This window comes from Scyliorhinus torazame, chromosome 1, assembly GCF_047496885.1.
Source record: "Scyliorhinus torazame isolate Kashiwa2021f chromosome 1, sScyTor2.1, whole genome shotgun sequence".
Lineage (NCBI taxonomy): Eukaryota > Metazoa > Chordata > Chondrichthyes > Carcharhiniformes > Scyliorhinidae > Scyliorhinus > Scyliorhinus torazame.
Window position 1 is genome coordinate 126,363,372 of NC_092707.1, and position 12,699 is coordinate 126,376,070.

The 12,699-nt window shown below is 52.1% G+C and overlaps 1 protein-coding gene across 2 annotated transcripts in view; it reads right to left on the reverse strand.

Moving 5' to 3' along the window:
* Positions 1-1,270: 1,270 nt before the first annotated feature.
* Positions 1,271-12,699, reverse strand: part of LOC140412023 (discoidin, CUB and LCCL domain-containing protein 1) — a 236,370-nt gene continuing 224,941 nt past the window's right edge. For both annotated transcript variants that reach the window (XM_072500789.1, XM_072500787.1), the window contains one exon: positions 1,271-2,175. In XM_072500789.1, the coding sequence (XP_072356890.1) occupies positions 1,898-2,175 (278 nt within the window). In that variant the 3' untranslated portion in view covers positions 1,271-1,897. The remainder of the gene's footprint in view (positions 2,176-12,699) is intronic.

Sequence of the window (12,699 nt, forward strand, 5' to 3'; positions counted from 1 at the left end):
CTATTTCCCCCTCCCCGCACCCACTCTCTGGCCAGCCCACCCCTCACACCCATCTGACAGATCACCGAGGCTGGTTGAAACAGTGGTAACAGGTATTTAATGTGACAATTTGTGCCCTAGTCCTTATAACTAAACTGTGCCCTGAACCCGTGCCAACTTAACTGGTGTCCAACGTTCTGGCCTTACGGGCTGTAACGTTATATCTAGGTGGGTCCCCAGATGGCACAGTAGGAATGCAGGCGGCCTGCTGTGATTCCCGCCCTGCGACCTGGATCCCCGTTGGCGGGTGTCTTCTGGGGCAACTGGGCCTGGCTGCTGCTCGGGTGTCCCAGGTGGTGTGGTGCTGCCCTGTTCTGCCGCTGCCCGCCAGATGCACCAGGGACACGGGGGTGGGGGTGGGGGGTGAAAGAGTTCTAGGTGGAGGTGCTGCGGTGTTCCGGCACCTCCTGTGCGGGAGTCACCAACATGGGCCCTTTCACCTCCTCCTCCATCAAGGTGACCGATGGCCCCTGCAATACTCCATGGGACGGGGGTGCGAGAGGAGCTATCCCCTGAGGTACCCCTGCCACCTGGCGCTGGCAGGTGTCGCACATATTCCTATATACATATGCAAAATAATAAACTCTTTAATAACAATATATTTTTTGAAATTAGTCTTTAAGGGATGTTATTTTCTACTGATCCCTGTTGATTTTCAGTGGACTTTTTTTTTGTTTAAAAAAATTTAGAGTACCCAGTTCATTTTTTTCCAATTAAGGGGCAATTTAGCGTGGCCAATCCACCTAACTTGCACATCTTTGGGTTGTGGGGGTGAGTCTCCCAGGGTCGGGGTCGAATCTGGGACCTCAGCGCCGTGAGGCAGCAGTGCTAACCACTGCGGCACCGTGTCGCCCCTTCAGTGGACTTTGATATAACCATTTTATGAAGACCAAACTTTTTATAAGGAAAGTCTGTTATTTCTACTTCATTGAATGTCCTGGATCTAGATAACTGACGGGATAGAGAACCAAAATTTGAACAACATTAGGTACAAGGACATGATTTCATTGTAGTAATATCAACTCCACCTCTGCAAGAAGCTCTAAGGTTACTCATGCTTAGCAACTTTACCAAACTGCTGTCCTCACATCACTCCCATGTGTATTTATTCCATATTTATGTTATTCTTAGTTTGTGAAAGATAATTCTGAGAGAATAGCCTGAAGATGTGCCATGGTTTGGAATTGTAAATCCCAACATTTTGAATGCAGTAAGAGTCGATACAGAAACCTAGATGTCACGTTTTATTAATACAAATCTAATGAATTACTGATGAAATAAATCAGCATTTTCTGCAGTAAAAAATATCCTGTAACAAAAATGAACAATTAATGCATGCTCTCATCCAATGCTATTTTATGAAGTGCTTTTATCTATTTGGTACTTAAAAAAATAGATTAAATAACTTGACTATCAAAACATTGCTTGTTGGAAACAGCATCACATGTCCAGATTCCAATGTTTTCACTTAGTCATGTAAGTGTAGTGTTCTTGCCCTGGAACCACTTTCAGTGACGTGGCATTTTTCTCCCCGATTCCTATCCTTTGTACCAGTTGACAGTACTGTATTGTCAACTTCCTTTTTAATTAAGGAATTTGGTGGTTTTAAAAATTATCAAGTGCTTACTGTTCACAATCATAGTGCTTGATGGTACACTGGCCGGCATCACAGAGCCACTAGGCAGGGAGGAGCTTTCTTTGGTGTAATTTGCTTGCCGTAGTACCTTTCTGGTTACTGCTTTTGTCTGCACTCTGTTTCTTGACAACCTCTGCAAAGGTTCAGTACATGACACAAACCTGCCGAGTGTTTGGTTATGTGAATCATACCGAGGCAGCACATCTGGCATGACTGAGGCTTTTAAAGTGCTTCTGGCGTAGCTGGAACAACTTTTACTATGCAGACATTTTTCTTTGTGGATTGTTCTGGCTCTGTACTTTGCTCAACAAATGGAGTAGCGTACTCTGGTTCTGGGTTAGATAATGGCTCAGCATATTCATGATCCTTCCCTGAAAATGGGACGTCATAGTGACTCACAACAAGTGGTATAGTGTAACCATCGTCCACTGAGGGTTTGAAAGTTGATGAGGCTTTTTGGCCTGTTATCCCCACTTGAATAATGTCAGGCTCTGCATACTCTAATAGAAGAAAATACAAAACAGTTTCAAGTTAAACAAACAAATATATGGGTGCGATTCAACCCCCCCAAAAAATCTATGTCCAGCTTTGGGCGTATTTAGTGCGGGGTTTCTCGGTGGCTGCTGTGGTGAGAATCTCTCCGTTATTCAACGACACTTTGCTGGGTTTTTTTGGCTTTGAAGAGTTTTTCTCCGCCGAGGCCGCACTTAGGGCGGGATTCTCTGGCCTTGTTCCGCCCATGGTGATCTTGCGGCGGGCAGGGTGGAAGACTCGAGCCCTTACAGCCATTTCCTGCTGGTGAGCTTCAAAGGCTCCTCACAGATCAGGGTGCAATTTTGGAAAGCTGCCCTGATCGTACTCCCAAAAACTGCTGATTGGCTGAGAGTGGCCGACTCACTAATGAACGCAAGCAGGTTATTCACAGTGATTAACATGGGACTGAATCTTCCAAGGAGTTGCACAGTGCTGGAGCTCCGCATTTCTGGCCTGGACTTACAAACCAGGACTCTTCAGAAATGTGGAATGTACCATTCTCAAAGCCTTTCTTTGTAGGGCAAGATCATCAAGCGAAGCCAAGCTGTGCCCCATTTAAAAAATCTAGATGCCATACTTTTCTAAGCCTTCATTCATTAGCGCAGTGTAAAATGTTGGGACATTGAAATAGCTTTTCACTGTTAGTGAATGAGTGTGAGTGAGGTGAGTCAGTAGGGTGTCAGGGTGGTTGTGTGCCAGCTGGGTAAATGACAGGTTGGCTGGCTTGTTTCTAGCTGGATAGAGTGGCAGCATGGTGAGGTTGCGACAGGGATGTTCCGGCGTATCAGGGGTAGACAGAGTATTGGAGGAGGAGTCAGAGGGTCAAAGAACAAAGAAATGTACAGCACAGGAACAGGCCCTTCGGCCCTCCAAGCCCGTGCCGACCATGCTGCCCGACTAAACTACAATCTTCTACACTTCCTGGGTCCGTATCCCTCTATTCCCATCCTATTCATGTATTTGTCAAGATGCCCCTTAAATGTCACTATCGTCCCTGCTTCCACCACCTCCTCCGGTAGTGAGTTCCAGGCACCCACTACCCTCTGCGTAAAAAACTTGCCTCGTACATCTACTCTAAACCTTGCCTCTCTCACCTTAAACCTATGCCCCCTAGTAATTGACCCCTCTACCCTGGGGAAAAGCCTCTGACTATCCACTCTGTCTATGCCCCTCATAATTTTGTAGACCTCTATCAGGTCTCCCCTCAACCTTCTTCGTTCCAGTGAGAACAAACCGAGTTTATTCAACCGCTCCTCATAGCTAATGCCCTCCATACCAGGCAACATTCTGGTAAATCTCTTCTGCACCCTCTCTAAAGCCTCCACAAGTCGGTGGGAATTGGAAGGCTGGGTGGGAATCGGAGGGTCAGAGGGATAGTTGCAGGATCGGGGGTAGTCAGAGGGTTGCGAAGGAGTTGAAGGGGAGGAGTCGGTGGAAGTCCGAGGGCCGAGGAGGGTAATTGAAGGGTCGGGGGATCAATAGGTAGTCGATGTGAGGTGGTCAGTTTTTAAAAAAAAATATTTATTAAAGTTTTTCAACAAAACAGTTTTTTCCCCTTACAAACAATAAACCCCCCCCCCCCCCCCCCGTACAAAATAATCACCCTGAGCAAGATATATACATGGAAAGATGATATATTTACATAGCTTTATACACTGGCTCTCGCCCATTCGTGCCAGTTTCCCCCACCCTCCATGTTATCTCCTGCTCATCCGTCCCCTCAAGCAATCTCTCGTTCCCCCCTCCCCTCCCCCCCCACCCCCCAGGGTTGCTGCTGCTGCTGACCGACCTTCCTCTAACGCTTCGCGAGGTAGTCTAGGAACGGTTGCCACCGCCTGTAGAACCCCTGCGCAGACCCCCTTAAGGCAAACTTAATTCTCTCCAACTTTATGAACCCAGCCACGTCGTTTGTCCAGGCCTCCACGCTAGGGGGCTTCGCCTCCTTCCACATTAGCAAGATCCTTCGCCGGGCTACCAGGGACGCAAAGTGCCTCCTGCACTCCCGGCTCGTCCACTACTCCAAATATTGCTAGCCCCAGCTTGGCTTGACCCGGACTTTCACCACCTGAGATATTGCTCCCGCCACTCCTCTCCAGAACCCCTCCAGTGCCGGACATGTCCAGAACATGTGGACATGGTTCGCCGGGCTCCCTGAACATCTTCCGCATCTATCCTCTACCCCAAAGAACCTGCTCAACCTCGCCCCCGTCAGGTGCGCTCTGTGAATCACCTTAAATTGTATCAGGCTGAGCCTGGCACATGAGGAGGAGGAATTAACCCTACCCAGGGCGTCAGCCCACAAACCTTCCTCGATCTCCTCCCCCAGCTCCTCCTCCCATTTACCCTTCAACTCTTCTGCTAGCGCTTCCCCCTCTTCTTTCATCTCTTGGTGTATTGCCGAAACCTTGCCCTCCCCGACCCATACACCCGAGATCACCCTGTCTTGAATTTCCTGTGTCGGGAGCAGCGGGAATTCCCTGACCTGTCGCCTCACAAAAGACCTCACCTGCATATATCTGAATGCATTTCCCGGGGGTAGCCCAAACTTCTCCTCCAGTGCCCCTAGGCTCGCAAATGTCCCGTCGATGAACAGGTCCCCCATTCTTCTAATCCCCGCCCGGTGCCACCCTGGAACCCCCCATCCATCTTCCCCGGGACAAACCGGTGGTTACCCCTGATCGGGGACCATACTGAGGCTCCCACTGCACCCCTATGCCGTCTCCACTGGCCCCAGATCCTTAACGTTGCCGCCACCACCGGGCTCGTGGTGTACTTTGATGGCGAGAGCGGCAGCGGTGCCGTTACCAGCGCCCCCAAGCTCGTTCCTTTGCAGGACGCCATCTCCATCCTCTTCCATGCCGCCCCCTCTCCCTCCATAACCCACTTACGGATCATCGCCACGTTTGCTGCCCAGTAGTAGCTCCCTAGGTTTGGCAGCGCCAGCCCTCCTCGGTCCCTACTGCGCTCCAGAAACCCTCTCCTTACCCTCGGGGTTCTGTTCACCCACACAAACCCCATAATACTCCTACCTACTCCCTTGAAAAAACCCTTGGTAATCACGATGGGGAGGCACTGAAACACAAACAAAAACCTCGGAAGGACCACCATTTTGACCGACTGCACTCTACCCGCCAACGAGAGCGGCAACATGGCCCATCTTTTGAAGTCCACCTCCATTTGGTCCACCAACCTCGTCAGATTCAATTTGTGTAGGGCCACCCAGATCCGGCTATCTGGATCCCTAGATACCGAAAACTCCCCTCCGCCCTCCTCAGCGGTAGGTCCCCTATCCCCTTTCTTGGTCCCCTGCCTGTAGTACAAAAATCTCGCTCTTCCCTACATTGAGCTTATACCCCGAGAACACCCCAAACTCCCTCAAAGTCTGCATGACCTCCACCATCCCCTCCATTGGGTCCGCCACGTACAGCAGCAGGTCGTCCGCATATAGCGACACCCGATGCTCTTCTCCCCCGCGGACCAGCCCCCTCCATTTATTAGACTCCCTCAGTGATATGGCCAAGGGTTCGATCGGCAATACAAACAACAGGGGGGACAGAGAGCACCTCTGCCTCGTTCCTCGGTACAGCCGAAAGTACTCCGACCTCCACCGGTTCGTCACCACACTTGCCACCGGGGCGCTGTAAAGGAGCTTAACCCAGCAAATAAACCCTCCCCCGAACCCAAACCTACGCAACACCTCCCAGAGGTACTCCCACTCCACTCGGTCAAAGGCCTTTTCCGCGTCCATGGCTGCCACTATCTCCGCCTCTCCCTCTTCCGATGGCATCATTATCACGTTTAAGAGCCGCCGCACATTCATATTTAATTGCCTGCCCTTTACAAATCCCGTCTGGTCCTCATGTATCACCCCCGGGACACAGTCCTCAATCCTCGTGGCCAGCACTTTTGCCAATAGCTTAGCGTCCACATTAAGGAGCGAAATCGGCCAGTGAGGTGGTCAGTTGTATAGTTTTATGAGTTAGATATGTTTCTTTCCCCCTACCTGACATTTCTTGGGTAACTATTCCGTGAAGTGACGCGGAACCCTCTGGAGTCTCCGCCTTTTTTGGAAGGTTCGGATGCAGGGGAATTGCCCATCGGAAGTTGAAATAGGCAATTCCTATGGCACTCTGAGGGACTTCCAAGGTGTCCCTCAGAGCATGTTCTGGATTATGACCATTTGGAGACCAGAAGATTTGGGTCATTAACTCTTTAAAACTCTTACTTTGAGTCCTTTTATTAAAAATAAATTTAGAGTACCCAATTCATTTTTTCCAATTAAGGGGCAATTTAGCGTGGCCAATCCACCTACACTGCACATCTTTGGGTTGTGGGGGCGAAACCAATGCAAACACGGGGAAAATGTCAGGTTATGCTGGTGAACGGAAGTGAGGTGGTGGGGGAGAAGGCCAAGAGGGGTGGCCGGGGGAGGAGGGAAAGGGGAAGTGGGGGGGGGAAAGAAGGGGAAGGGGAAAAGCCGGGGTGGGGGGTGGGGTTTCTGCGACGCGGCACGGGGTGAGAGATGACATGGTCAAGAGCGAAGAAAGGGGCCATCTGGGATGTGCTAGGTACAGAGTGGAATTAAAGGGGCGGGAGTAAAGTGGGGAAGATGACGGACGGTAAAGGGGATTGGAGGCCCAAGCCTCCGGTAAGGTTGGTAACGTGGAACGTCCGGGGACTGAATGGGCCGGTTAAAAGGTTGTGGGTGTTCGCACACGTCAGGAGCTTGAAAGCGGCTGTTGTCTTTTTGCAGGAGACACACCTCCGTGTGAAGGACCAGGTTAGGTTAAGGAAGGGGTGGGTTGGGCAGGTTTTTCACTCGGGGTTTGATTTGAAATCGAGGGGTGTGGCGCTTTTAATGAGCAAACAAATGGGATTCTTGAGTGCGAAGGAGGTGAGGGATCCAGGTGGGAGATATGTGATTGTGAGTGGGGTATGGAAGGGGCACCGGTAGTGTTGGTAAATGTGTATGTCCCAAATTAGGATGATGTGAGTTTTATGAGGGGGTTGCTGGCAGTAATCCCGGATTTGGCCACGCACCAGTTGATCATGGGAGGAGATTTTAACTGTGTCCTGGAGCTGAGGGTGGATAGATCGAGCCCCAGGTCGATGGGTAGGGTACGATTGACGAGGGAGCTAGGGGGTTTTATGGAGAGGATGGGTATGGTGGATCCATGGCGCTTTCAGAACCCAGGGGGAAGGGGGTATTCCTTCTTTTCACACGTCTATAAGGTGTATTCGAGGATTGATTGAAATCATTTGTAGTGAGTCGGGAGATTTTAGTTGGGGTGGAGGGGGCAGAGTATACGGGGATAGTTATCTTGGACCATGCACCCCACTGGCTGGATATTCGGTTCAGTACGGGACGGGAGCAGAGGACGGGATGTAGGTGTGACACGGGGTTGTTGGCAGATGGAGGTTTTTGTGAGGAGGTTGGCGATTAAGGATTATGTGGAGTTCAATCAGAATGGGGAGGTGTCGGTGGGCATTTTTTGGGAAGCACTGAAGGCAGTGGTCCGGGAAGAAATGATCTCATTTACGGTTTGTGCGAATAAGGAAAGGAGGGTGGAACATGACCATCTAGTGAGCGAGATAGTGGAGGTGGACAGGGAATATTCAAGGCTGCCCACCGTGGAGGGATTGACGAGGAGGAAAAAGTTGCAGGGGCAATTTGACAGGCTGACAACGGGGTGGGCGGTAGGGCAACTGCGTAGGCCAGAGGGGTGCAATGTGAGTATGGGGAGAAGGCGAGCCGTATGCTGGCACACCAGCTGTGGAGGCAGGCTGCATCCAGGGAAATATTGAAGATCTGGACTGGGGCTGGGGGTGTGGTGTCAGAGCCAGGGAAGATAAATGAGGCATTTAGAGAGTATTACCAGAGTATTACAGAGGAAGACCCAGGAGGAGAGGAGGGGGACATGGGGTGGTTTCTGGATGAGCTGGAATTTCCCCAGGTGGAGGAAGCAAAGAGGCAGGCGTTGGAAGAGCCCCTTGGGCTGAGAGAGGTGCTGGATAGTATCAGGGGTATGAAGTTGGGGAAGGCCCCTGGGCCGGATGGGTACCCGGCAAAATTTTATAAGGAATGTGCGGCGGACCTGGCACCACATCTGTTGGGGGCGTTTAATAAAGCACTGGAGAAGGGGGAGTTGCCGGAGACGTTGAAGCAGGCAGTAATCACACTAATCCCAAAAAAGGGAAGGATCTGGTGGAATGTGGGTCGTATAGAACCATATCACTATTGAACACGGATGTGAAAGTATTGGCTAAGTTGTTGGCGGGGAGGATGGAGGATTGTGTCCCGGGGGTGGTTGCAGAAGATCAAACAGGCTTTGTGAAGGGTAGGCAGCTCGCGAGTAATATAAGACGGCTGTTAAATGTGGTGATGAATCCGTTGAGAGCTCTGGTACCGGAGGTGGTGGTGTCCATGGATCCGGAGAAAGCATTTGATTGGGTGGAGTGGCTGTACTTGTTCGAAGTTTTGGGAAGGTTTGGGTTTGGGCTGAGATTTGTGGCATGGGTGCGGTCGCTGTATGTGGCGCCAAGAGCGAGGGCGAGGACGAATGATATGAGCTCACGAAGCTTTGACTTACACAGGGGTATGAGGCAATGGTGCCCGCTGTCGCCGCTGCTGTTTGCGCTGGCCATAGATCCACTGGCGATGGCTCTCAGGGGGTTGGCAGAGTGGCAGGGGATAATGAGGGGACAGAGGGAGCATCAGGTGTCGCTCTATGCCGATGACCTCTTGCTGTCTGTTTCGGATCCGTTGGAGAGTTTGGGAAGGATTATGGGCCTGTTGGGGAGGTTTGGAGGGTTCTCGGGATACAAGCTGAATGTAGGGAAAAGCGAGGTATTCCCGGTGAATGAGATGGCACAGCAGGCTAATTTAGGGGGATGCCATTTACGGTAGCGAGGGATAGGTTTAGGTACTTGGGGATTCAGGTAGCGAGGGAATGGACGGGGCTCCATAAGTGGAACTTAACAAAACTGGTGGAGGAGGCCAGGGAGGATCTTAAGAGATGGGATACACTGCACTTAACATTGGCGGGGAGGGTCCAAGTGGTGAAAATTAATATTCTGCCGAGGTTCTTGTTTATCTTTCAAGCTCTCCTGATCTTTATACCAAAGACCTTTTTTCGGAAAGTGGATGTGGTAAACACCACTGGTCACACACTACATGTATTACGGTACTGCCACTGTATTACTTTTAACACAGTACATCCCAGCATGCTGGCTCCTCCCAGCAGGCCATGTATAAAAGTGTATGCTCTCCTACGCTGCTTCCATTCTGGTTCCAGCTGCAGGTGGCTCAACATCTAGTGCAATAAAGCCTCAATAGTTTCACCATTTTCATCTTGTGGTCATTGATGGCACAAGTGGACCGACTCTGGGCTCTCCACAATGACCTCTGCCACCCGGGGGTCAACCGGTTCTTCCATTTTATCAAGGCCCGCAACCTGCCCTACTCCATCGAAGAGGTCAGGACCGTGACCAGGGACTGCCAAGTCTGCGCCGAGTGCAAGCCGCACTTCTACCGGCCAGACAGAGTGCATCGGGTGAAGGCCTCCCGCCCCTTTGAGCGCCTCAGCATAGACTTCAAAGAGTCCCTCCCCTCCACTGACCGCAACGTGTACTTTCTCAATATAATTGATGAATCCTCCCGTTTCCCATTCGCCATCCCATTCCCCGACATGACGTCTGCCACGGTCATCAAGGCCCTGCACAGCATCTTCACTTTGTTCGGTTTCCCCACCTACATCCATAGCGATCGGGGATCCTCCTTTATGAGTGATGAGCTGCATCAGTTCCTGCTCAGCAAGGGCATCGCCTTGAGCAGGATGACCAGCTACAACCCCCGGGGAAACGGGCAGGTGGAGAGGGAGAACGCGGCGGTCTCCTGGCTCTTCGGTCTAGGAATCTCATTGTCTCCCGCTGGCAGGAGGTCCTCCCCGATGCGCTCCACTCCATCCGGTCGCTCCTGTGCACTGCTACTAATGAGACCCCTCACGAACGTGTGTTTGCCTTCCCTAAGAAGTCCACCTCCGGGGTCTCACTCCCAACCTGGCTGACAGTTCCTGGGCCCGTCCACCTCCGGAAGCATGCGAGGAGTCATAAATCGGATCGCCTTGTCGAAAAAGTCCTCCTCCTCCATGCAAATCCACAATACGCCTATGTGGCACACCACGGCGGGCGACAGGACACAGTTTCCCACCGGGACCTGGCACCCGCTGGGTCTCCACCCACAACCACCACCACCCCAACCTGGTACCGTCCCCTCCCCCTCCGGTTGCCTCCCCCGCACCTGCGCAGTTCACCCTCCCCGCCCCTGCGCCGTTCACCCTCCCACCAGCGACCCACACCGCAGCCCCCACCCCAGCAGCATCCGCCCCCTCACCGGATCCACTACTGGGTGAAGAAGGAGAGGACAACACGCTCCCGGAGTTGCAGGTATCCACATCGGCGCCCACACCACAACCAGGACTGAGGCGTTCGCAGCGGAGGGTCACAGCCCCCGACAGACTCAATCTGTAACGTTTTTCACCCCAGCTGGACTTTTTTTAAAAACGGGGTGAATGTGGTAAACACCACTGGTCACACACTACGTGTATTACGGTACTGCCACTGTATTACAGTTAACACAGTAGATCCCAGCCTGCTGGCTCCTCCCAGCAGGTGCTGTATAAAAGTGTATGCTCTCCTGCGCTGCTTCCATTCTGGTTCCAGCTGCAGGAGGCTCAACATCTAGTGCAATAAAGCCTCAATTGTTTCACCATTTTCGTCTCATGGTCATTGATGGTACATCAATGGACACAATCATCTCTGACTTTGTATGGGCGGGGAAGGTGCCGAGGGTGGGGAGGACCCTGCTACAGAGGCAGAGGCAGCAGGGGTGGTTGGTGTTGCCAAAGTTGCTTCATTATTATTGGGCGGTGAATGTGGACAAGGTGCGGCGGTGCTGGGAAAGAGAAGGGGTAGAGTGGGTTAGGGTGGAGGAGGAATCTTGTAAGGGGTCTAGTTTGAGGGCTATGGTGACGGCAGCATTGCCAATGGCTCCGCGTAGGTACTAAGGAAGCCCAGTGGTGCAGTCCACGGTGAAGATATGGAATCAGCTGAGGAGGCATTTTAGGGTGGAAGGGATGTCGGTGCTAACGCCACTGTGCGAGAATCATGGGTTGGAGCCGCGGTGGATGGATAGTGTATACAGGAGGTGGAGGAAAGTGGGGCTGGTCAAGGTGAGGGATTTGTATTTGGAGGAAGGGTTCACCAGTCTGGAGGAGCTAAGGGAGAGGGTAGAGCTGCCGAGGGGTAGTGAGTTCAGGTATCTACAGGTTAGGGACTTTGCGCGAAAGGTCTGGAGGGGGTTCCCTAGGTTGCCGGGTTACACCCTGCTGAAGCGACTGCTGCTTCTGGATGTGGAAGGAGAGGGAAGTGATGGGGATATATATAAGTGGCTGGGAGAGCAGGGAGGCGAATGGGTGGTGAAGATCAAGGAGAAACTGGAAGCGGAATTGGGAATGGAGATCAATTGGGGAGTATGGAGTAGAGACACTGCGAAGGGTAAACGGGACCTCCTCTTGTGCAAGGATGAGCCTGATACAGTTTAAGGTGGTGCACAGGGTGCATATGACTCAGGCGAGAATGAGTGGGATCTTTCAGGGGGTAGCAGATGAGTGTGAGAGGTGTGGGCGGGGCCAGCGACTCATGCGCACATGTTTTGGGGTTGTGAAAAATTGGGAAGGTTCTGGGTGGGAGTGTTCGCGGTCTTAGCCAGGATAGTGGAGGAGGGGAGAGACTGGTCTCGTTGAGCTGCACATGGAGGAGGAGTGGGGATCGCTCAGAAACAGCCTGAAAGTTAGAACACGGAGAGGATCACAAGAACAAAATAAGAATTTTTAAATTCACTTTCGGTTGCGGTGATGCATAGCTAGCCGCACGCTTCGGCGGCTCCAGCTCCGACGGACCTTCAGGCTCTTTTAAGAGGCCCAACGGGGAATTTTTCGACGACGCAACCCGGTGTGGGGTGTGTGAGAAGGGAGTCCCCCCCAAACGAAGGAGGAAAAAACCGGCGGCGGCGGCTGCAGCGCGAGGAATCGTCGACCAAAGGGTCAGAAAGAGAGAAGTACAAGATGGCGGCGGAGAAAGCGCAGGCGACATGGGGGCCTGAGCAGGATGAAATTGTGAGACGGTGCGTGGAGCTGCTGAAGAGGGAGGTGCTGACCCCGTTGCTACAGGCAATTGAGGGGCTCAAGGAGACATTAAAGACCCAGGAGACAGAGCTCCGCGTGGTGGAGCAGAAGGTGCAGATATTGAGGACGAGATCCTGGGCCTGGCGGTTAAGACACAGACGCACGAGGCACTTCATAAAAAGTGTACTGAAAGGATCGAAGCCCTAGAAAATGGAGCGCGAAGGAAGAACCTTCGGATACTGGGTCTCCCTGAGGGTGTGGAAGGAGTGGACTGTGGAGCGCACGCAAGTACGATGCTGAGCTCAC